Consider the following 23,968-nt stretch of genomic DNA (forward strand, 5'->3'; position numbering starts at 1 on the left):
GATCACCCTTCACCATGATCTCTTTTTTCAATTACCTTTCTTCTTCCATTCCTACTGTGTTTAAGTCTCTCACCATCATATCCTTCCACCTGATCTTAGGCCTTCCTCCTCCTCTTCCTGGCAGTCCCATTGCCATAACTTGCCTCACCACATTCTCTCCCTCTCTCTCCACACCAGATGATCATACCATTTCAATGTCTTCTCAACTACTTTCTACAATCTTCAGAGCCTCTGATGCGGTAGTTCATTGTCCATTATTGTTACTCCACATATCAATCACAGCATCCGACCCTCATTAGTACCCATTGTCCCTTTTTTCTTGACGTTGCCCAAGTTTTTGCAAGGCTGGTCTCAGAACTTCCTTTTAGTTTCAGTTTTGCTTTTCTATCACCTAAGACTCCACTGTACTTCTTCCAATTACTCCAACCAGAGATAATCCATTGTTTCATTGCCATACTTCCATCTTGTGCTACCAATGACCCCAGGTACTTGAAACTACTCACTTTCTCCAACTCTACACCAACAATCTTTGCACCTTCACACTGATCCTCTTCCCTAGGCTCAAACTGACAGTCCATGACACTGAATTCCCTTCAGAGTTAATATATTCTTCCCAAGGTGTGTTGTCCAGAACTGTTCACAATAACTCCAGGTGTAGTCTAACTGGGCCCTGTTTAGCTAAACAATGACTTCTGCCCTCTTGTATTCTGACCCCCTAGATATAAAGGCCAGCATTCCATTAGCCTTTTTGATTATTTTCTGTACCTATCCATGACATTGCAATGGGCTTTGTACTTGACACCCCTTAAATTCTCTTTGGACTTCCACAGTTATTAGCTTTTCCCATTTAGAAAGTACTGTTCCATACTTTTTAAGGCCAAAGAGGATGACCAAGCATTTGCCTACCTTGAAATCCATTTGCAACAGTTTTGCCCATGCACTTAAGCAATTAACATCTCTATAATTTTATGCTTCTACCTGAACTATCTGTAATCCCATCTACCTTTGTGTCATTGGCAAACTCAGATATGTCTATTTATCCTATCATCTAAGTCATGAATAAATATTGTGAATAGCTGAGGCACCAACGCAGATCCTTGTGCGACACCGCTAGTTACATAATCAATTAGAGTCCCTGCCGCTCAGACAATTTCCTAACCTGGTCAATAATTGCCTTCAATTCCATGGGCTTCAACTTTAGCTAACCATCTCAAATGAGGGACTGCATCAAATGCTTTCTGAAAATCCATATAAATATTGTAATACACTTAGATCTTAGTCACTTCTTCAAAAAATTCCATCAGATTTGTCAGGCAAGATCTCCTCTTTACAAATCCTTGCAGAGTCTCTCTAATCAGCTGAAAATTTAAGCTGATCAGTCAATCTATCCTTAATTACAGACTCTATTAAAGTAGAGTCTATGCAGTTTAAGATGTTTCTTTGGAGATAACAACACACGTTTGATGGGGCACAAAAAGATTGCCTATTGCTGTATCTGCTTCATGGTATGCGAGTTTCACATAGCCAATCATTATGCTTTAGACAAAATCTCACATTGCCATTGATCGCACTTCACTAAAATTCTAGTGATAAAACATTAAAACAAGAAAAAGCCAATTGATCTATAAATTCACTCCATCAGGATTCTGACTTAAGATTTGGGTGGCTATTCTTCATGTTTCCTGCACAGTTACTCCATCTACTCATCCCACTATATGTTACATTAGGAATTAACCCCTCAACTGACAGCATTTTGTAAGAGACACAATAAAGACCATGAAATCTGAAATAAAAGCAGAGAAGGAAAAATAAAAATCACTTTTATAAATTGTGTCATTATTTATCCTGCAATTGCAGAGGCAGCATAAAGAGTTTGCACTTGTCACCAATGCTAAAGCTATATTATAAATCCAGAGCCAGTGTTGGTCTGAATCCAGAATGAATCTCTACTTTGTTCCAGAGTCTGATCAGCAACGGCCACCATATTTACTCTAAGCCTGTACATCACCGCAAAATGAGAATGTTTTGCACAGATGCTACAATTGAAGCCTAATTAATCTTAGTAACACTACAATGTGTTTCACATACAATGAGTTATTTTGAAACAGTGTCTACCACAAATCTACAGCTTTCCAAATACAGCAATGACATAAATGATGAGTTAATCTGTTTTGGTGATGCCCATTGATCAGGACACGAGGAGAACCCTCTGTTCGTCACTGAATTGAGTCATGGGACTTTTAACCTATGTCTGAACCCTCGGAACAAACACACTCCTTAATGCTTCATTTTAATATAGCCACCCCATGCAATGCAGTATCCTTCGGTGCTGCACTGGAGTGTCATCTGGCATACTCTGTTCAAGTCCTGATGGATACAAGAGCCTAAAATATTGAGTCAGAGAGCAATGGTACCAGCCAAATCAAACTGGAAACATGTGTTAGGTTGGGTACATATGAAAAGAGAAAGCCAAGTTAACACTTTGGGTGTAATTTTTCATCGCTTCTGAAGGTTGACTGTCATGAAGTGATATTAATGTGTATAATGTTATTGGAAATTATTTTTAATTTGGACTTGTAGTAGGGTCTGTGTGTGGCTTAACTGGATTAAAGCCAGCCAGTCTGGGTGCTTTGATGTATAGTAGTTTGAGATGTTAATTAGATAAACGGAAGGCTAGAAGGTAAAGAGTACATTTGCATTTGTTGAATAAACCATTCAAAAGGGAGTAAAATCTTGCACCTAGCTAGGAGACACCAAGCAATGTGTTTATATTACTAATAAAATTGGTGCTACAAAAGAGATTTTATTGTTAGAAAAGGATAAGTTCAAAGACCTAGGGATACCATGAGAATTCACATTCAAAGGGAAAACTAGGTATAACCCGAGAGGAGTTTGTGTGTGCAGTTCAGGGGCATGTAAGATCTAAGCAGCCTGTAAGCCATATAATTGTGTCTGCAAAGGAACCAAACTCAAGGGACTTCATTTTGAATTATTTTTGCTTGGTGTCTGTTTAAAGTCTATGGGTTAATGTTACTTTGGTGAAGATTTACCTGGAAGTGAGTAATTTGGGGATTTGTTTAGAAGTTATTATGGTAGTAATTTGTAGATATATGTGTTTAAAAGTATTATTAAATTAATAAATGTTTAACCTAGTTTATATAAAAAACTCTGGAGGCTTGGTCGTTTTATTTCAGATTTCAGAGCTGCATCTTAAACATGCCAATTGAAAATGTAGGTTATGACAGTTGTTCAAGTTTCTGTCTGGGACTTAAACAACTCAGCCTTTACCAACTACTGTGTCATAACAAGATCTAGCTTTCCGCTCTCACCCACCTTGGATGTCCAGCAATTTCTATTTCAACATTTATGTCCCACAGATTTCCGGAACCTATGGCTCAGCTGTGCCTTGGTGTGTCATCACTGCTGCTGTCAAAGTCATAGTGAAATAGGAAGTAGTTGAGATACTGGATGAACTAAAAATTGATAAAAAAAAAGGAGGTATTAGAAAGGCTGATTGTACTTAAAGTTGATAAGTCAGCCGAATGATTGGGATGCATCCGAGGATCCTGAAGAATGCAAAAGGTGAAGATTGCAGAGGCACTGGAAGATTATGGAAATCTTCCAATCCTCCCTAGATACAGGGCTAGTGCCAGAGAGGGGAACTGCAAATGTTTCACCATTTTTTTTAAAACGAAAGCTGAAGATTAAATTGACTGACCTGTTGATGTGTTTAACTTCATTACTGAGAAAATTTTTAGAAACAATAATCCAGGACAAAATTGACAGTCATTTGGACAAGTGTGGATTAGTTAAGGAGAGTCAGCAAAGACTTGTTGAGGACAAGCCATACTTAACTAACTTGATTGAGTTTTTTGAAGAGGTTAACGCAATTGATGTGCTACATGGACTTCCAAAAAGTATTTGATAAAGTGTCACATAATAGACTTGCCAGCAAACTTAAAGCCTATGGGAAGACAGACACAGTGGCAGCATGGATACAAAACTGGCTGAGTGACAGGAAACAGAGCAGTGGTGAATGGTTGCTTCTCGGACTGGAGGAATCATAGAACAGAACAGTTACAGCACAGGAGGAGGCCATTTGCCCAACGTGTCTGAGCAGGTGCTCTGCAATAGCAATTCATCTCGTTCCACAGCCCCTCCTTTTCCTTGCAGTCCTGCAATATTTTTCCTCTTCAAATAATGATCCAATTCTCTTTTGAAAGCCACAACTGAATCTGCCACTACCACTTTCTCAGGCAGTGCATTCCAGATTCTGACCACTTGCCGCATAAAAAAAAGTTTTCTTCGTGTAACCGTTGCTTCTTTTGTCATTCACCTTAAATCTGTGTCCTCTGGTTCTCAACACTTCCCTCAGTGGGGACAGTCTCTCCCAATCTACTCTGTCCAGACCCCTCCTGATTTTGAATGCCTCTATCAAATCTCCACTCAATTCCTCTTTTCCAAGAAAAACAGTCCCAACTTCTCCAATCTTTCTACATAACTGAAGTTCCTCATACCTGGGACCTTTCTCGTGAATCTTTTCTGCACTCCTAATGCCCTCACTGTGGTGCCCAGAACTGAATGAAATACCCTAAGGCTGAACCAGTGTTTTATACAGGTTTATGATAACTTCCTGGCTTGTGTACTCTGTGCCCCTAATTATAAAACCCAAGGTCCCATTTATTTTACTAACTGCTCCTTCATCCTGTCCTGTCACCTTCAATGATTTAAGTATATACTGTGACACAAACTTCTGCTTGGGTAACATTTTCAAGGATATCATATTTGAAAATGCCAGATATTCTAGATAAACAATTGCGACATATAAGCACTCACATATTATGAAAGATTAGGTTGCATTAGTTTGTCATTTGAAAGTGTGATTGAGAAATTTTTGCAACATTTTCACAATTATAAAGCAGATTCACAAAATTTACAAGAAGGTGTTCAGGTCAATTAGGGTTTCAAAACTCAAGGACATAGCTTAAAAATAAGGAATAAACTGAGCATTCAAATACAACTATTTTTAAATTTTCCTTCAGTTTTATGAAAAAAGTCCAGTAGTCCTCAGCATTGATACTATGCCAGTGGTACTGAATTAGAAGTATATCAGAGTAGGTAAAACTGGTAAATATTGCCAGTAGTTTGTTTTGCACCATCTTTGCAAAGATATACAGTAGCAGTTCCCCAGGGTTTAGTACCAGGACCACTACTATTCTTGATATGTACAGTAATGACTGAGACATGGCAGTACAAGGCACAATTTCAAAATTTTCAGAACTTGCAGGTATTGTGAACTAAGAGGATGATAATGATAAACATCAAGAGAACACCAACTAGCTGGCGGAATATGTGGCCAGGTGGTAGATGAAATGTAATGCAAAGGAGTGTAAAGTGATATATTTTGATAGGAAGAATGAGGAGAGGCAATATGAAATAAAGGGTGCAATTCTGAAGTGGGTGCAGGAGCAGAAGGACCTGGGGTATATGTGCATGAGTCAGTGAAGGAAGCAGAATAGGTTGAGAAATTAGTTAATAAAACAGAGTCCTGGACTTTATCGATAAAGGCATAGGGCACAGAAGCAATGAGATTATGGTGAACCTTTATAAAACACTGGTTCGGCCACAAATGGAGTATTGTGCACAGTTCTGGACACATTTTAGGAAGGAGTGACGGATTTACAGAAGATGCAGAAAATGTTACAAGGATGGTTCCAAGAATGAGAGACTTCAGTAATGTATTATATTGGAGGTCTATCCAGTTTATACAGCCTTCCAGACTGAATATTGAGTTCAACAATTTTAGACCATGAACTCTCTCCTCCATTCCCACCCCCTTTCCGATCCCCTTTTTTTTTCCAATAATTTATATAGATTTTTCTTTTCCCACCTATTTCCAATATTTTTAAATGTATTTCCATTCATTATTTTATCTCTACCTTTTAGCCTATTTCAATCCCTTCACACCCCCCAACCCCACCCCCACTAGGGCTATCTGTACCTTGCTAGTCCTGCTTTCTACCCTTATTTAGCACATTCCTTAGATAATATCACCACCTTCAACACCTCTTTGTCCATCTCCACCTGTCACTGGCCCTCTATCCAGTTCTACCTATCCCACCACCCTCTCCCTTAAACCAGCTTATTTTTCACCTCTTTTCTATTTTTACTTAGTTCTGTTGAAGAGCCATATGGACTCGAAACGTTAACTGTGTTCCTCTCCGCAGATGCTGCTAGACCTGCTGAGTTTTTCCAGGTATTTTTATTTTTGTATTATATTGGAGGAACTAGGAATGCTCTCCTTCGAGAAGAGAAAGTTGACAGAAGTATTCAAAATTGTGAAGGGTCTGGACAGAGTAGAGAGAGAGAAACTACTCTCATTCGCGGAACAGTTGCAAATCAGAAAATATCAGTGATTGGCAAAAGGACCAGAGACTGCATGAGGAAAACTTCTTTTTAAAAGGCAGCAAGTGGTTAGGATCTGTAATGCATCCAGAGTGTGGCCGGGGAGAGATTCAAGTGTGGACTTCAAAAGGGAATTGAATAATTATCTAAACAGTAAAGGTCTGCAGGGCTTCAGAGAAATGGTGGAGTGGGACTAGCTGAGCTGCTCCTGTAGAAAGCTGACATGAATATGGCCAAATAACTTCCTTCTGTGCTGTAACTGTTCTACGATGCTATGGCATGTCAGCACTGGCTCAGCTGTTAACCTAGGTGTCAGAAGGTTGAGAGTTCAAATCCCACTCCAGGGGCTTGAGGACAAAATCCAAGCTGACATTCCCAATGCAGTACTGAGGGAGCGCTGCACTGTCTGAAGTGCAGTCTTTTGGACAAGTGGTTAAACCAAGGCCTTGCCTTCCCACTCAGATGGATGTAAAAGATCCATTCGGTCTATTTGAGGAGGACTGTTCTCCCGGTGTTCCGTGAATAGATTATTTCAAACGTCATCAATAGAAAAACAAATGACCCTGACATTGTCACATTGCTACATTTGTGAATTTGCTTTATGTAAATTGGCTGCTACATTTCCCACAATACAATTGTAAAGAAATCCGATGCTTACCTTGGTTCTCCTAAATGAATGACACAAAAAAATTGAGATGTAGGCTTCGTTGGCTGAGCCAGCAGTTATTGCCCATCACTGTTGCCCTCAAGAAGGTGGTGGTGAGCTGCCTCCTTGGAACTGCTGCAGTCCATGTGGTGTAGGTATGTTCACAGTGCTGTTAGGAAGGGAGCTCCAGGATTTTGACTCAGCAACAGTGAAGGAACGGCAATATATTTCCAAGTCAGGATGGTGAGTGATTTGGAGGGGAATTTCCAAGTGGTGGTGTTCCCATGTATCTGCTGCCCTTGGGTTTCCATATAGTAGTGGCCGTGGGTTTGGAAGGTGCAGTCTTAAGAGTCTTGGTGAATCCATGCAGTGCACACTGGTACACACTGCTGATACTGCTGTGTAGAGAATGAATATTTGTGGATGTGGTGCCAATCAAGCAGACTGCTTTGTCCTGGATGGTGTCAAGCTTCTTGAGTATTGTGGGAGCTGCACTCATCCAGGCAAGTAGAGAGCATTCCATCACGCTCCTGACTTGTGCCTTGCAGATGGTGGACAGGCTTTGGGTAGTTATTCATCGCAGGATTCCTGACCTGCTCTCATAGTCACAGTATCTATAAGGCTAGTCCAGTTCAGTTTCTGGTCAATGGTAACCCCTAGGATGTTGATAGTGGGGGATTCAGTGATGGTAATGCCACTGAACATCAAGGGATGATGGCTAGATTCTCTCTTGTTGGAGATGGTCTTTGCCTGGCACTTGTGTGACGTGAAAGTTACTTGCCAGTTGTCAGCCCAAGCCTGGATATTGTCCAAGTCTTGCTGCATTTGGACATGGACTGCTTCAGTGTCTGAGGAGTCACAAATGGTGCTGAACATTGTGCAATCATCAGCAGAAGATCCCCATTTCTGACCTTATGATGGAAGGAATGTCATTGATGAAACAGCTGAAGATGGTTGGGCCGAGGTCACTACCCTGAGGAACTCCTGATGTCCTGGAACTCAGATGATGAACTCCAACAACCACAACCATCTTCCTTTGTGCTAGGTATGACTCCAACCAGCAGAGAGTTTTCCCCAGTTTCCCACTGACTCCTGTTTTGCTCGGGCTCCTTGAAGCCACATTTGGTCAAATGCAGCCTTGATTGTCAAGGGCAATAATTCTCACCTCACCTTGGGAATTCAGCTCTTTTGCCCATGTTTGAACCAAGGCTGTAATGAGGTCAGGAGCTGAGTGGCCCTGGCACAACCCAAACCGGAAATCTGTGGGCAGGTTATTGCTAAGCAAGTGCTGCTTGATAGCACTATTGATGACCCCTTCCATTACTTTACTGATGATCAAGAGTAGACTGATGGGGTGGTAATTGGCTGAGTTGGATATGCCCTGCTTTGTGTGTACAGGACATACCTGGGCAATTTCCCATATGGGTAGATGCCAGTGTTGTAGCTGTACTGGAACAGCTTGACTAGGGGTGCAGCAAGTTCTGGAGCACAAGTCTTCGTTACTCTTGCTGCAATGTTATCAGGCACCATAGCCTTTGCAGTATCCAGTGCCTTCAGCCATTTCTTGATATCACATGGAGTGATTCGAATTGGCTGAAGAATGGCATATGTGATGCAGAGGACCTTTGGAGGAGGCCAAGATGTATCATCCACTCGGCACTTCTGGTTGAAGATTATAGCAAATGCTCCATCCTTATCTTTTGCACTGATGTGTTAGGCTCCCCCATCATTGAGGATGGTGTTATTTGTGGAGCCTCATGGCATGATACGCACTGAAGTCCCCCACCCAGGGTACATTCTGCACCCTTGCCACCCTCAGTGTTTCTTCCAAATGGTGTTCAACATGGAGGAGCACTGATTCATCAGTTGAGGGTGGGGCGGCACATGGTAATCAGCAGGAGGTTTCCTTGCCCATGTTTGAACTGATGCCATGAGGCTACATGAGGTCCAGAGTTGATGTCAAGAACCCCCAAGGCAATGCCCTCCCAACTGTATACCACCATGCCACCACTTCTGCTGGATATGCCTGCTAGTGGGATAGAGCATACCCAGGGATAGTGATGTCTGGGGAATCATACAGTTCCCGGCAAGCCTCCGGACTTGTGCGCATGATAGCACATGCACAGTTCATGTCTTTTTACAATCTTGGGGCTTTCTGTACATGCGCCAGTCAGGAGATGGTGTCAAACTGCAGGCCAGATGACCTGAACTGCAGCACCATTGTACAGATTGCGTTCCAAGAAGCAGAACACAGGGAGGGGGACAGGGAGAAAGTCCCAAACCAAGAAGAAGGCCCTAAACCATGGAGTAGGACAGGAATAAGTCCCACAAGAGGGTCCCAGGCAAGGACAAGAACAGAAACAGATTCTGTAAAGTTGAGAGCAAAGAGCAGAGAAATAGTCTCTAAGTTGAAGAGAAAGCTACAAGGAGCAGGCTTGAAGCAAGATGGTCTTGAGAGAAGACCAGAAGGTCCAAGAGAGTAGCCAAAGGTTGGTGACTCTGTGATGTGGGCCATAGGGTAAAAAATACCCTTTGGAGCAGTGGTGTTCTGCTTGGCATGGCTGAGAATCTTGAATCGTGTTTGGAAGGTGGAGCTTGAGGAGAGCATGGAGATCCAAGGGATAGGAATCTCAGAAGGCGGGACTGAAAACCTGGAGGTGGATCCTTGTTGAAGCCATCTGAGTGGGAGCGACGTTTGGAGAGAATTCTGAGGCAAGTTCTTCAAATGTGGAGATTGGAATCCTTCATGGAAAAGTCAGAGGTTCAGTGAGACCTGTGGGCTCACAATATGACAAGATCCTAGATGGGTTGCTGAAGAAAGTACTCCCTCCAATCCTGCAACAACCACACAGACCAGTTGAAGAGAAGTTGTTACAATCCCCAATCACACAGCGACCACAGAGACTCAGGCTTCCTTTAACCGGTTTTATTCAAGCATATGCAAGGGAGCCACAATGATTCCTAAGAATGAAGACCCAGCTCCCGGGTTGATTACATTTCATTACTTTTGTACTTTTTCTTATCATAATACATTTGGGTACATTTGAATACATCCAATCGGTAACTGACACACCATTCCCATGCTACACTATCCTATTGAGTACACAAATTTGCTAACCAATTATTCTAAAGGATGTAAACATAATTATATTATCCAATCAAAATTAAAACACGTACGCAAAGACCTTGGTTCTCATAACTCAAGACTGTTTGTGTTTCATCTTTGTCCATTGTATGTCTTCCCATATCTAAGCTAAAACCATCTGCCCCTTCCCTATGTGAGAAGGGAGTACACCTAATCTAACTTATGTCATAGCTTTTGTCTCCAGTCTGACTCTCAAGATTGTGCAATGCTAATCTGGTAATCTTCAACTCTTAATATATTTAGCAGCCATGTCTGCCTGGAGATTTTAAGGGTTTTTCAGTTAATTCTTACTGTATTCTCTTTTAGCATTTTTAATTTCCCCCTAACAGTTGTTGAGAAAGCCATGGATTCTGTAGGATTGCATCTGTCTTTTACTTTGCAATGTGGTTAGTCTGACTACAGCTCACCTCTTAATTCACATGCATTGCATTACCCCGAGTATAAGATAGATATGGAAAATTGTTATATCTTTCCTAATTTGTGTGTGCCCCTGTAAAGATATAGCTGGGGTGAAGGGATAGTGAATATTTGAATCATTTTCTTGTGTGTGTATTGAGATCTTTCCGACCTTTTTGTCTAGTATAATATAGTTCATTGTTCTTGTTTAAATGCATGTTTTATTCTTTGTGTAAAAAATTCATCAGCAGACTCCTGTGAATTTGTTCAGTAACGTTCCTTCACAGTTTCAAACCAAAAAGTTAGGATCTATCAAGCCAGGTTTCACTCTGGGATCTGACTTGTCCAGTATTAACATCCGCTGGGATCATTGCACAGTGACTACACTCAAAGTACTTTATTGGCCATGAAGCACACTGGGGCATCCTGAAGTCATGGCGCAACACAAATACAAGTCTTTCCTTTCATTAAACATATGTTCAGTGCAAATACCTCTTTGTCCTATTGTCCCATTATCAATTTGCTTCATTATTTTGGAACGCATCCAACCCTTAACCTTTCACCTCATCAACCCAAAAGAGGTTAGATTTTCTTAACTCATCATTTCTAAGCAGCTGTGGTCGCGTCAGTTGCTCTCATGTCATTTGTACTGTCCTTACACTACAAGTAGTCACAACTTTGGATACAACACACCCGAAATAATTTTCCAAGTTCACATTGATCACCAGTGAATTTAAGCAATACCGTTAGAAATTCAGGTGTGCATTTTCCACAATTCTCAGCCCATTAGTGTAGTTAGATTCTCCTGCTCTTCAAGGCATGAGGTAACCTGTTCTCCCCTTCACAGTCTTTCCGCTATGAGGTAATTGGCTTCAACCAGAGGATCATCTTGCCTTACATTCAACAGGTCACAGCTCTCTGCAGCTGGTGTTTATATCTGCAGGTCTATAACAGGCTCATCTGATCTCTGGGTTGTTTCCATAACCAGAGGACTTTTTTCCCACATTGCTCAGCCCTACTAGAAAGGGACGACAGACTGGCCTTACATCTGGCTTTTGACTTGTTTAGTTTTGGGAAGTCCCACCAGTACTTATGCTCCCACAGGGTCCTTCACTTGGGGGTCATGGGTGCATGCAAACTTTCTCAAGTCAGGATGCCTTCGCTAGATGGACAGCTGCAAAGACCCGCAGCAAGGAAAACACCAGAGACATTATAACAAGACTGTGAGCAGAAGCAAGGGTTCCAAATTCATTTTCTGATTTTTGAGGGGAAAATGACAGTTCCAAATTTTAGTCCCATGGTACAACAACACCAGAGAAATGATTGACTCAGAATACTGAAATTCACAAGAATTTTTAGAAACAGAAAAAAAAAAGAATTCAGATCTGAACTCCTGACTTCTGGATTTCCCATCATTAAGAACTACATGACCATAATGCCAGGCACACTCCCACCAAAAACGCAAGTATCTAGTACACTGCAACTAGAGTTACCATTACATGCCATCATCCCAGAAAGAGTGGCAACGCAGGTGGATAAGGTAGTCAGGAAGGCAAAAGGCATGCTTGCCTTCATTGGCAGGGGTATTGAGTATAAAAGCTGGGAAGTCGTGCTGCAGCTGTATAGAACCTTGGTTAGCCCAAACTTGGAATATTGCATGCAATTCTGGTCACCACATTACCAGAAGGATATGGAGGCGTTGGAGAGGGTGCAGAGGAGGTTTACCAGGATGCTGCCTGGTCTAGAGGTTATTAACTATGAGAGGTTGGAGAAACTCGGATTGTTCTCACTAGAGCGACGGAGATTGAGGGGTGACTTGATAGAAGTTTACAAAATTATGAGTGGCATGGACAGAGTGTATAGTCAGAAGTTTTTTCCCAGGGTGGAAGAGTCAATTACTAGGGGACATAAATTTAAGGTGAGAGGAGAAAACTATAAAGGAGATGTGCGGAGCAAGTTTTTTTACACAGAGGGTAGTGAGTGTCTGGAATTTGCTGCCAGAGGAGGTGGTGGAAGCAGGTGCGATAGTGGTGTTTAAGAGGTAGCTTGACAAATACATGAATAGAATGGGAATAGAGGGATACGGACCCCGGAAGTGCAAAATGTTTTAGTTGACGGGCAATGTGATCGGCACAGTCTTGAAGGGCTGAAGGGCCTGTTCCTGTGCTGTACTTTTCTTTGTTCTTTGAGTGAAACAGAAAACAGCATTCAGGTGCTATGATGGGCCTCAGGGAAGGAACAGTAAAACAATTCAGCCACATTTCCTGCTCCTAGCTGGTGGCAAATTTACAGGAAAAAATTGCAGGGCAATGGGGAAAGAGTAGAGGAACGGGACTGATTGGATAACTCTTTCAAAGGTGCTGGCAGAGACACAATGGGCCAAATGGCCATCTCCTGAGCTGTAGTATCATTCTATAATATATCCGAATGTGCATTGAGTGAGATTGTCAGGCAATATAGGAATCAAATTTCAGCTGCAACACCACCCAAACTCAAATAGTTTGCTGACACTAACTAAACAAGGTGCTGCAGGGTTGCTGGTACCTGCGAAACTACATCCTAGCATAGTCAGTACACTGAGGGGTTGGGAAGAAACTGGGAATGCAAACAAAAAAAGAGCCATAAAAAGGATGAATCATCAAAAAGGATAATAATGAGTTCCAGGATGTGCACATAAGAGGGAGCTATTAACCGCCCCACGAATTGTGTTAATGCTTGACACTTATGAGCATCAAAAGGAAGGAACTGCAAATTGTAACCCCTAATGTAAAGATCAATTGGCATTTTTTAAAATGCAGAAAAGAAAGACTTGCATTTCTGTAGAGCCTTTCACAACCTCAGGACATCCAGGTGCTTTACAGTCAATTATATACTTTTGAAGCAGAGTTACTGTTGTGAAGTAGGAAACACCATGGCCTACTTTGTGCAGAGAATACCTCACAGACGGAATTGTGATAATTAGCACATAATCTGAAACGTGCGGGTTGTGCACAGCATCATCAATTTGAAATAGGTGCAGTTAAAATCCTCTGCAATAAGAAGTTGCATCTTAATCATATCCATATATTCCTTCCATTTCCTCATTATTGTATCGGTACTTTCTATAACACTAAGCTGAAAATGATTAATCACATTAATTTAAAAATGCAGCTTTCTTTTATCTATAATCGCTTTTCAGCAGAGTTCAGTTTGGAATCAGCACATGTGGTCATGAACCTCACTCAAAAAAAAATGTGCCTTGCTCAATATTTATCCTTTAACCAACATTATTAAATCAGGTTATGTAATCATCTCCCGACCCTCTCCCAACTCCCTTCCTCCCCATCCACCCTCCTACCACCACTCCACCATGCGCCTTCCCTCCTCTCACTGCCCCACCATCCCGCTTCCCTCCCTTACATCCCACTCCCTCCTTCTTCTCCCCTACATCCCACTCCCCCTCCCCTCACCACCTATCCCCTCCTTACCTCATCTCCTCTCCCCCTCCACCCACTCCTTTCCCCCCCTCGCCCCACCCACGCCTCCTTTTCCTTACCACCCTCCCCCCTTACTCCTACTTCTCCACCCTTCCCCCTCCTCTTTTCCCTCTCCTTCTCCACCCTTACCTCTCCCCAGTCCCCCTCCCCCTCCTCCTTTCCCCCTCCCCCACTTTACTCTCTCCACCCCCTCCCCCCACTTCATTTCTCCTTCCTTCCTCCACCCCCCACCCACTCCCCTCCTTCCCCTTCCCCCCTGCTCCCTCTCCGCCCCCTCCTTTGCCCCTCCCCCACTTTACCCTCTCCACCCCCTCCCCCCACTTCATTTCTCCTTCCTTCCTCCACCCCCCACCCACTCCCCTCCTTCCCCTTCCCCCCTGCTCCCTCTCCGCCCCCCTCCTTTGCCCCTCCCCCACTTTACCCTCTCCACCCCCTCCCCCCACTTCATTTCTCCTTCCTTCCTCCACCCCCCACCCACTCCCCTCCTTCCCCTTCCCCCCTGCTCCCTCTCCGCCCCCCTCCTTTGCCCCTCCCCCACTTTACCCTCTCCACCCCCTCCCCCCACTTCATTTCTCCTTCCTTCCTCCACCCCCCACCCACTCCCCTCCTTCCCCTTCCCCTTCTCCCCTGCTCCCTCTCCGCCCCCCTCCTTTGCCCCTTCCCCCCCCCCCCCTTACCCACCCGCCCCCTCCTTTCCCCCAGCACCACCCCCCCCCCCTCACTCTCCTCCCGCCCGGCCCCCGCCTTCCCCTCCCCTCCTCCCCCCTCCCCCCGCACCCTCCACCTCCCCCCTCCCCCTCCACCTTCCCCCTCCCCCCCTTCCTTCCTTCCCTCTCCCCCCACCTCCACCCCCTCCTTCCCCCACTCCATCCCGCCATGCCCACTCCACTCTTTTGCTGTCCTGCCTGTCAATCTGCCTCACTATTTAGCCTGGGCCTGGGCCTCACTCACCGCACTCTGGAGAGTTCCCCTTTCCTGCAGCTGGTGAAGAGTTCGCTCGTGTCCATCTCTCTCCTCCGCTGAAGCTCGGATTCGATGCATGAACCCCGTTATTCCGGAGTCCCCTGTTGTCATCTATACTTCAGCCAGCGACCTGCCCTCAGGAGGCGGCGCCCGCAGCGACCTCGAATGTAAACACAGCACGACCGGCGTCAGTGCGCCTGCGCAGACTGCCCGTCACAGCGCCACCTGCCAGCCCGGAGGAGCCACATGACCTCCCACCCCACACACGCATTGCGCAAACTGCCCGTCACAGCGCCACCTGCCACCCTTAAGGGGCAACCAGTCCTCCCACCACAAACACTATTGTGCAGCCGGCCCGTCACAGCGCCCCCTGTCGCCCTGGAGGAGCACCAGGTCCTCCCTCCACACCAAAACAAAAACAGAATTACCTGGAAAAACTCAGCAGGTCTGGCAGCATCGGCGGAGAAGAAAAGAGTTAAGGTTTCGACTCCTCATGTCCCTTCAACAGAACTAGGTGAATCCAAGGAAGGGGTGAAATATAAGCTGGTTTAAGGGGGGGGGGGTGGTGGGGGAGAGAAGTGGAGGGGGTGTGGTTGTAGGGACAAGCAAGCAGTGATTGGAGCAGATAAGATGTCACAGACAACAGAACAAAAGAACAAAGAGGTGTTGAAGTTGGTGATATTATCTAAACGAATGTGCTAATTAAGAATGGATGGTAGGGCACTCAAGTGGGGGTTGGGGGAGCATAATAGATTTAAAAATAATGGAAATAGGTGGGAAAAGAAAAATCTATATAATTGTTTTTTCCAATAAATAACAAAAGGAAGGGGGAAGAAACAGAAAGGGGGTGGGGGATGGAGGAGGGAGCTCAAGACCTAAAGTTGTTGAATTCAATATTCAGTCCGGAAGGCTGTAAAGTGCCTAGTCGGAAGATGAGGTGTTGTTCCTCCAGTTTGCGTTGGGCTTCACTGGAACAATGCAGCAAGCCAAGGACAGACATGTGGGCAAGAGAGCAGGGTGGAGTGTTAAAATGGCAAGCGACAGGGAGGTTTGGGGCTTTCTTGCGGACAAACCGCAGGTGTTCTGCAAAGCGGTCGCCCAGTTTGCGTTTGGTCTCTCCAATGTAGAGGAAACGGCATTGGGAGCAACAAATGCAGTAGACTAAGTTGGAGGAAATGCAAGTGAAATGCTGCTTCACTTGAAAGGAGTGTTTGGGCCCTTGGATGGTGAGAAGAGAGGAAGTGAAGGGGCAGGTGGTGGGCATGGGGAGGTGCCATAGGTGGGGGTTGAGGAGTAGCGGGTGATGGAGGAGTGGACCAGGGTGTCCCGGAGGAAACGATCCCTATGGAATGCCGACAGGGGGGGGTGAAGGGAAGATGTGTTTGCTGGTGGCATCATGCTGGAGTTGGCGGAAATGGCGGAGGATGATCCTTTGAATGCGGAGGCTGGGTGGGGTGATAAGTGAGGACAAGGGGGACCCTATCATGTTTCTGGGAGGGAGGAGAAGGCGTGAGGGCGAATGTGCGGGAGATGGGCCGGACACGGTTGAGGGCCCTGTCAACGACCGTGGGTGGAAAACCTCGGTTAAGGAAGAAGGAGGACATGTCAGAGGAACTGTTTTTGAAGGTAGCATCATCGGAACAGATGCGACGGAGGCGAAGGAACTGAGAAAATGGGATGGAGTCCTTACAGGAAGCGGGGTGTGAGGAGCTGTAGTCGAGGTAGCTGTGGGAGTCGGTAGGTTTGTAATGGATATTGGTGGACAGTCTATCACCAGAGATTGAGACAGAGAGATCAAGGAAGGGAAGGGAAGTGTCAGAGATGGACCACGTGAAAATGATGGAGGGGTGGAGATTGGAAGCAAAATTAATAAATTTTTCCAGATCCCGACGAGAGCATGAAGCTGCACCGAAGTAATCATCGATGTACCGGAGAAAGAGTTGTGGAAGGGGGCCGGAGTAGGACTGGAACAAGGAATGTTCCGCATACCCCATAAAGAGACAGGCATAGCTGGGGCCCATGCAGGTACCCATAGCCACACCTTTTATTTGGAGGAAGTGAGAGGAGTTGAAGGAGAAATTGTTCAGTGTGAGAACAAGTTCAGCCAGACGGAGGAGAGTAGTGGTGGATGGGGATTGTTCGGGCCTCCACACGGTTTGGCTTAAATTGAGCTGGAGGAAACTTTGGATCTTCCAGGTCTTGATATTGGGCGGGCAGTTGAAGAGTTGTCCTTGTTTTACATTCACTGTCCACAGGGGTCGAGCTGCATCCTTGCTTTGTGCTATTCTGAAATCACCATTGCTTGATCTTTGACAGTCGTTGTTTGACTGACAAAGATTGGTCCTCTGGGTGATAAAAGGTAATTAGCCTGAAACTGTGTTTCCTTCTTCACATACGATTTTAGGCCAGCTTAGTATTTCCAGCATATTCTGTTTTTATTTCAGGCTTCCAGCATCCGAAGTATTTTGCTTTTGCATTCACCCCTGTATCACAGAATCTTAACGGCACAGAAGGAGACCATTCGGCCCATCATGTCTGCACCGGCTCTCCAAATGAGCATTATGACATAGTGCCATTGCCCTGCCTTTTCCCCGCACATTGTTTCAATCAAATAATCATCTAATGTCCTCTTGGATGCCTTTATTGAACCTGCCTCCACCACACTTCCAGACAATTCTGCAGTCAACTAATATGACAATTATCAGGAATGGTGAGAGCCTCAAGAGTAAACCAAATGGCATTTGCCATTTATTAATCACTCAGTTATACCACTGGCTCCCATATTTAATCACAAGGTTAGACGCAAGAAACCAATGTAGTTTCCTCATTACTGCATGGAATTGCACTCCAAATGGGAGTTATAAAGGGGGGCTGTGACAAGAAAGAATTTCGTCAATTGCAACAAACTCCTAAAAATCTGTTCTGAAACTTCTTTCTCTATTTGGCTTCAATGAATTCGGAGAGAAACCTTGACAGCCATTCACTGGGGATTTATCCAATCTTAGCCAATGATATAAAATGGGGGATATGGGATTGGTTGGCTGATTTAAACCCCACTCGATTTTCCTTTCATTGATTTCAATGGAAAGGGAAAAATCAGGTGCTGTACAAAATAGGCAATTAATTCAATACCACCGCTGTTGTGGCAAGGCCAAAATCAAAAATATCCTCGCTGCCTTCTGCACTTAGACTCTTATTATGGCCAAAAATGGTGCAATGACACTGTCAATGTCACTGGATCAAAATCTGGAACTCCCTCCCTAACAGCACTGTGGGTGTACCTACACCACATGGACTGCAGCGGTTCAAGAAGACAGCTCACTACCACCTTCTCAAGGGCAATTAGAAATGGACAATAAATGCTGGCCCAGCCAGCGATGCCCACATCCCATGAATGAATTTTTTAAAAGTTCCTTTAACAAAGAACAGAAGCAGAAAAAGAGGCACGGTCGCTGTGGGTAAGTGTGAGGTGATGCACTTAGACAGGAGAGACAAGGCACGGGAATACGCAATGAATAGTAGGACCCTGGGAAGTACCGAGGATCAAAGGGACCTTAGTGTGCATGTCCTCCGGTCCCTTAAGGTAGCGGAACAGGTAGATACGGTGGTTAAGAAGGCATATGGGATACTTGCCTTTATTAGCCGCAGCATAGAATATAAGAGCAGGGAGGTTATGCTGGGACTGTATAAAATGCTGGTTAGGCCACAGCTAGAGTAATGCATGCAGTTCTGGAATCCGCATTATAGGAAGGATGTGATTGCACTAGAGAGGGTGCAAAGGAGATTTACCAGGATGTTGCCTGGGCTGGAGAGTTTTAGTTATGAGGAGAGATTGGATAGACTGGGGCTATTTTCCCCGGAGCAGAGGAAATTGAGGGGGGACATGTTTGAGGTGTATAAAATTATGAGGGGCATAGTTAGGGTAGACAGGAAGGAACTTTTCCCCTTGGTGGAGGGATCAATAACCAGGGGGCATAGATTTAAGGTAAGGGGCAGGAGATTTAAAGGGGATGTGAGGAAGAATTGTTTCACCCAGAGGGTGGTCGGAGTCTGGAACTCACTGAAAGAGTGATAGAGGCAGAAACCCTCATAACATTAAGAAGTATTTGGATGTGCACTTGCAATGCCATGGCATACAAGACTATGGGCCTAGTGCTGGAAAATGGGAATAGAATAGTTAGGTACTTGTTTGACCGGTGCAGACTCGATGGGTCCATGGGCCTTTTTCTGTGCTGTAGACCTCTATGACTCCATGCTTGAAATGAATTCATCTTAATTTATTGCTGCTTTACGGCCCAGTTGTGCTGGGTAATAGCTGAAGCAGGAATGAAGTAATTTGAATTGTTAACAGTTGATTGCAAAATCCGCTAAGTTGTCATTATTTCCCAAGACTTTCTTGTAAAAGAGGCAGACAGCAGCTTCCTAACATTTGTCAAGACATCTGCAAAATTCTAATTAAATGAGCTAACCACTTGAAATTTGGCTCTCCATGAATTAATTTATAGCCAGTCATGTAGATGAAGATCAAATACTTTATGGCACAAATTTAAAACCATTCTCGTCCCCACCCCCTCAACCCCATTTCCCCTTCCTGCCATTTTTATCCTTTCCCCAATCTGCAATGCCTTTATTGGTCCATCATCAAGCTGCTCGTTTCCACAAGCCACCTTCAGCTGGCATGGCAAATGGTCAAAACGTTTGTCAGTTTAATCCTTCCTCCCCGTCCTCTCCTCCAAAAACAGGCCAATAAATGCTGGAAGGTTATGTCAAGCAGTCTAGACCAGAAATAAACAAACAGAGCTCTCTGTATGGCTGAATACAAGAATGCAGTGTTCCATTGTAGGACTAAGCCATGCAATCCAGAAGGCCATAGATTCAGTTCCCCAGTTTATATCAAGTTAGCTGGCCTTAGCCTTGGCAATTTATGGCAATCTTGTGCGATAACATCAGGCTCTGTAGAAACCTACCTACACTGCTCAGAAGGATCATGGCAATACACTCATATATGTTATGTTGTATTGTGCTCCTCAGCATGGCTCTTAAGAAAATCCTTGATGACTGATGCCTACTTAGGAAGGTTCAAGCATACACTTGTCGGTTATTTAAGACCATAAAGTGATCACCCTCCTTGGGGTAGGGCAGAGTCTCTTTGGAGTCAGATTGCCTCCAAGTTGACTCACCAGGCAATGGAAGAATAGAACTGGGTTGACCCTCCATGGAAGACTCAGTAATCAGATACTAAGCCAAACAAGTCCATTGAACAAAAGTTTACAGCACAGGAGGCCATTCCCCTGTTATGTCTGTGCTGGTTGTTTGCTAGAGACCCACATTATCCTGAAGTATTTTTGATGATTGGCTAGAGAACCTGGATCATGAATGGGAAATGGAGTGGCATACCTGTGGATTAGGATTCTTTCCACTGGACATCAGGCCCAACCAGATAGCATTATCCCAGTGGGATGATGGGAATGTGGTGGCAGAGTAGTATTGTCACTAAACTGGTATTCCAGAGACCCAGGGTAATGCTCTGGGGACCTGGGTTCAACTCTCACCACAGCAGATGGTGACATTTGAATTCAATAAAAAAAAAAATCTGGAATTAAAAGACTGATGATGACCATGAAACTATTGCTGATTGTTGTAAAAACCCATCAGGTTCACTGACATTAGGGAAGGAATCTGTTGGTCTGGCCTACATGTGACTCCAGACCACAGCAATGTGGTTGACTCTAAAATGCCTGCTGAACAAGGGCAGTTAGGGGTGGGCAATAAATGCTGGCCTAGCCAGTGATGCCAACATCCCATGAATGAATGAATTAAAAAAATCAGTGGGAAGCACAGTAGATCCCCAAGTATTGGTCTTCCCACAAAAGGAATAGCATTTGCCTGAGATAACAGGGAACTGCTTGCACCAATAGAACCATACCTCAAAAGATTACTAGATGAAGGGACAAAAATGGAGGAAGCATAAAATGAATTAACCATGGCAAATTCAAATGATTTGGAGCCTCAGAACTCAAGCTAGTCTTAAATGTTTAATTTCTAAGGCAGTGGGTAGATATTATGGCAAGGCTCACAAGCCTTAAAGTTGTCAGCTCAATAACATAACAAAATAATTGAGCAATGTTTGCAGAAATTTCACCCCCGTTAAGTACTGCTAATGAAGGTTGGTTAAATAATTTAAGCAGCAGTCTTAATCCTGTAAAATGTGCTCACACACAAGAGTAAAAGGGCCCAATACTCACAAATTGGTTCCTTGTCCCGCATTATTTTCACATGCCCATCTCAAGCACTGGTGACCAGGCAAATTTAGTTTCTCAGTTAAATACAAAATGCCACAGAAGTACAGTACCCTAGATCTCCAATCTGTGTGTCATTGAGTGACATGATCTTTGTGTGTGTCTTCAATTCCCCAAGCAGGTATGTCTCGATCACTGGCTATACTGTCAAGTATAAAGTGTTAAATACAGACCAGAGATTTGGTGATGGAAAGAATGGGAAAATAAGTCACCCTTATTTTCTCCTGCCTTGGCCTGCTTTATTAGCATCAGAAGAGCAAGGTTGGGGGGGTGGGGGGGAGGGGGGGAGTGGGTTGGGGAGTGTGGGGGGAAGGGGGGTGGGGGGGTTGCTGGTTGGGTGGGTAATAAAAGACTTGGCCCACAATTGGTTCAGTCTACTATCATGCCCTCATATCCTGAACTGTGGCTCGATGGGTAGCATATTTGTATCTGAGTTAGGTTTCCAATTCAAGCCTCAAACTAGGGACATGAACACAAAGGCTGGGCTGACACTCCAATACAGTACTGAGGGAGTGCTGCATGTTTGGGGGAACTTTCTTTCAGATGACACATTAAACAGGGGCCATATCTGACCTCCCAGGTGGGGCTTAAAACATGCCATTGCATGAGTTGAAGGAAAATAGGGGATTTCTCTTCAATATTCTAGCCAATATTTGTTCTTCAATCAACATCATTTGTGGGAGCATGCTGTATGTATATTGTCTGCTGTGTTTCCTACATTACAACAATTTCAAAAATACTTCAATAAAAGCAAAATACTGCAGATGTTGGAAATCTGAAATAAAAACAGAAATACTCAGCAGGTCTGGCAGCATCTGTGGAGAGAGAAACAGAATTAACCTTTCAGTTGAATGTGACTCTTCCTCGGAACTCTTCTGATGGACCAGTTTTTCCAACAGCTTGTGTTTTAAATTGAAAAATACTTCATTTGACTGCGAAACACTTTGGAATGTCACGAGGTCATGGTGCTACATGAAAATAGGTCTTCATTTTCTTTGGAGTTTTATTGTTTCACTACTCTTCCTCAACATCGTATTGTTTTTTTTGAAATGATTCTGTCTGTCTCTATTGTTACGTTCATTATAAGGTTGCTTATATGCTGGTTGAGGTGATGGCATAATGGTATTGTCGCTAGATTGATATTCTAGAGACGCAGAGCAATGCTCTGGGGACCCAGGTTTGAACCCCATCACGGTAGGTAGTGAAATTTGAATTTTGATAAAAAATCTGGAATTAAAAGTCTAATGACCATGAAACTGTTGTCGATTGTTGTAAAAACCCATCTGGTTCACTAATGTCCTTCAGGGAAGGAAATCCATCATCCTTACCTGGCCTGGTCTACATGTGACTCCAGACCCACAGCAATGTGGTTGACTGTTAAATGCCCTCTGAACAAGGGTAATTAGGGATGGGCAATAAATGCTGGCCTAGCCAGCGATGCCCACATCCCATAAATGAATTTTTAAAAATGAATGATATGTGTTTCAGACTTACTTAGATGTTTCGAGTCCTACAGATCGTTTTGGGTGTGGGTTATCCAATGATTGTAGTGTTGTCCTCTTTGTTTTGTGTCAGCTCAGTAGGTAGCGCTCCTGCTTCTGAGTCAGAAAGGCTGTGCGTTCAAGTTCCACTCCAGGAACCAGAGGACAAAAACGAGGCTGAAATTTCCATTGCAATTCTGAGGCAGTGCTGCACTGTTGGATGTGCCATCTTTCCGATGAGATATTAAGCAGAGGCCATGTCTGCTCGCTTATGGATGTGTTTCAAAGTACAGCATGGAAGTTATTCCTAATGTCCTTGCCAACATTTACCCCTCAACCAATATCACTATAAAAGAGACTATCTGATCATTATTGGATTGCAGTCGTGGGAGCTTGCTTTGCACAACTTGGCTGCTGCATTTCCTACAACACAACAGTACCAAAGTACTTCATGATCTGTGAAGTCATGAAAGGTGCTACAGGAATGAAAGTTCTTTCTCTTTTTTCTGTCCACGATAACCTTTTCTTTCTTTCATTGACTGCAATGGACGAGAGAAAAGTTGCAGCACTTTATCCCAGAGGGATGTGAAGCAAAACAATTTTACACAGCATGTGGGTAATGACCTGGAACTTGCCGCCTACGAGGGTGATGGAAGCAGAGCTGGTGAATGACTTCAAAAGGAAATTGGACGGGCACTTGAAGGAGATAAACTTGCAGGGCTGTAGGGATAGAGCGGGAGGAATGGAACTGGCTGGATTGCTCTACGGAGAGCCAGCATGGACTCATTGGGCCCAAATGACTTCCTTCTGTGCTGCAACGATTCTATGACTCTATCTCTCAGAAACGTTCCAAAGTGTTTCGTCAGCAATGAGTTACTTCAAAGTACAGTCACTGTTACCACCAGGCAAATGTGGTTGGAATGTTACACACAACACAATGAAAGAGTAACCAGTTAAAACTGTGAGCAGGGCTTCTCAGATTCCATTTCACCTTGAACAGTGAGAGGAGGAAAATATTTGAGAGGAAACTTCACAGTGAGGCAAATATTCATCCCGCTAAACTTAGCACAATGTGGATTTGAGTATACAGAGGAAATGTACCAAAATGCAATTTGCCTCACCTTTGCCTCCTGATGCTCCAACTACTGATAATTACC

The 23,968-nt window shown here is 44.1% G+C and overlaps 1 protein-coding gene across 4 annotated transcripts in view; it reads right to left on the reverse strand.

Moving 5' to 3' along the window:
- abtb1 (ankyrin repeat and BTB (POZ) domain containing 1) overlaps nt 1-15,232 on the reverse strand; it is a 60,815-nt gene extending 45,583 nt beyond the window's left edge. The window contains exons 1-2 of one of the 4 annotated variants that reach the window (XM_041191077.1): nt 15,020-15,231; nt 3,334-3,473 (exon numbers count right to left, since the gene is read on the reverse strand). Coding sequence is in view for 1 of the 4 variants with exons in the window: in XM_041191076.1 (XP_041047010.1) it covers nt 15,020-15,075 (56 nt within the window). In the remaining 3 variants the exon portion in view is untranslated. Of the gene's footprint in view, nt 1-3,333; nt 3,474-15,019 lie in introns of all 4 variants that reach the window. The other 3 variants (XM_041191078.1, XM_041191076.1, XM_041191080.1) reach the window with 3 other exon arrangements.
- Nucleotides 15,233-23,968: the final 8,736 nt, after the last annotated feature.

The sequence above is a fragment of the Carcharodon carcharias genome, chromosome 7 (genome assembly GCF_017639515.1).
Source record: "Carcharodon carcharias isolate sCarCar2 chromosome 7, sCarCar2.pri, whole genome shotgun sequence".
NCBI lineage: Eukaryota > Metazoa > Chordata > Chondrichthyes > Lamniformes > Lamnidae > Carcharodon > Carcharodon carcharias.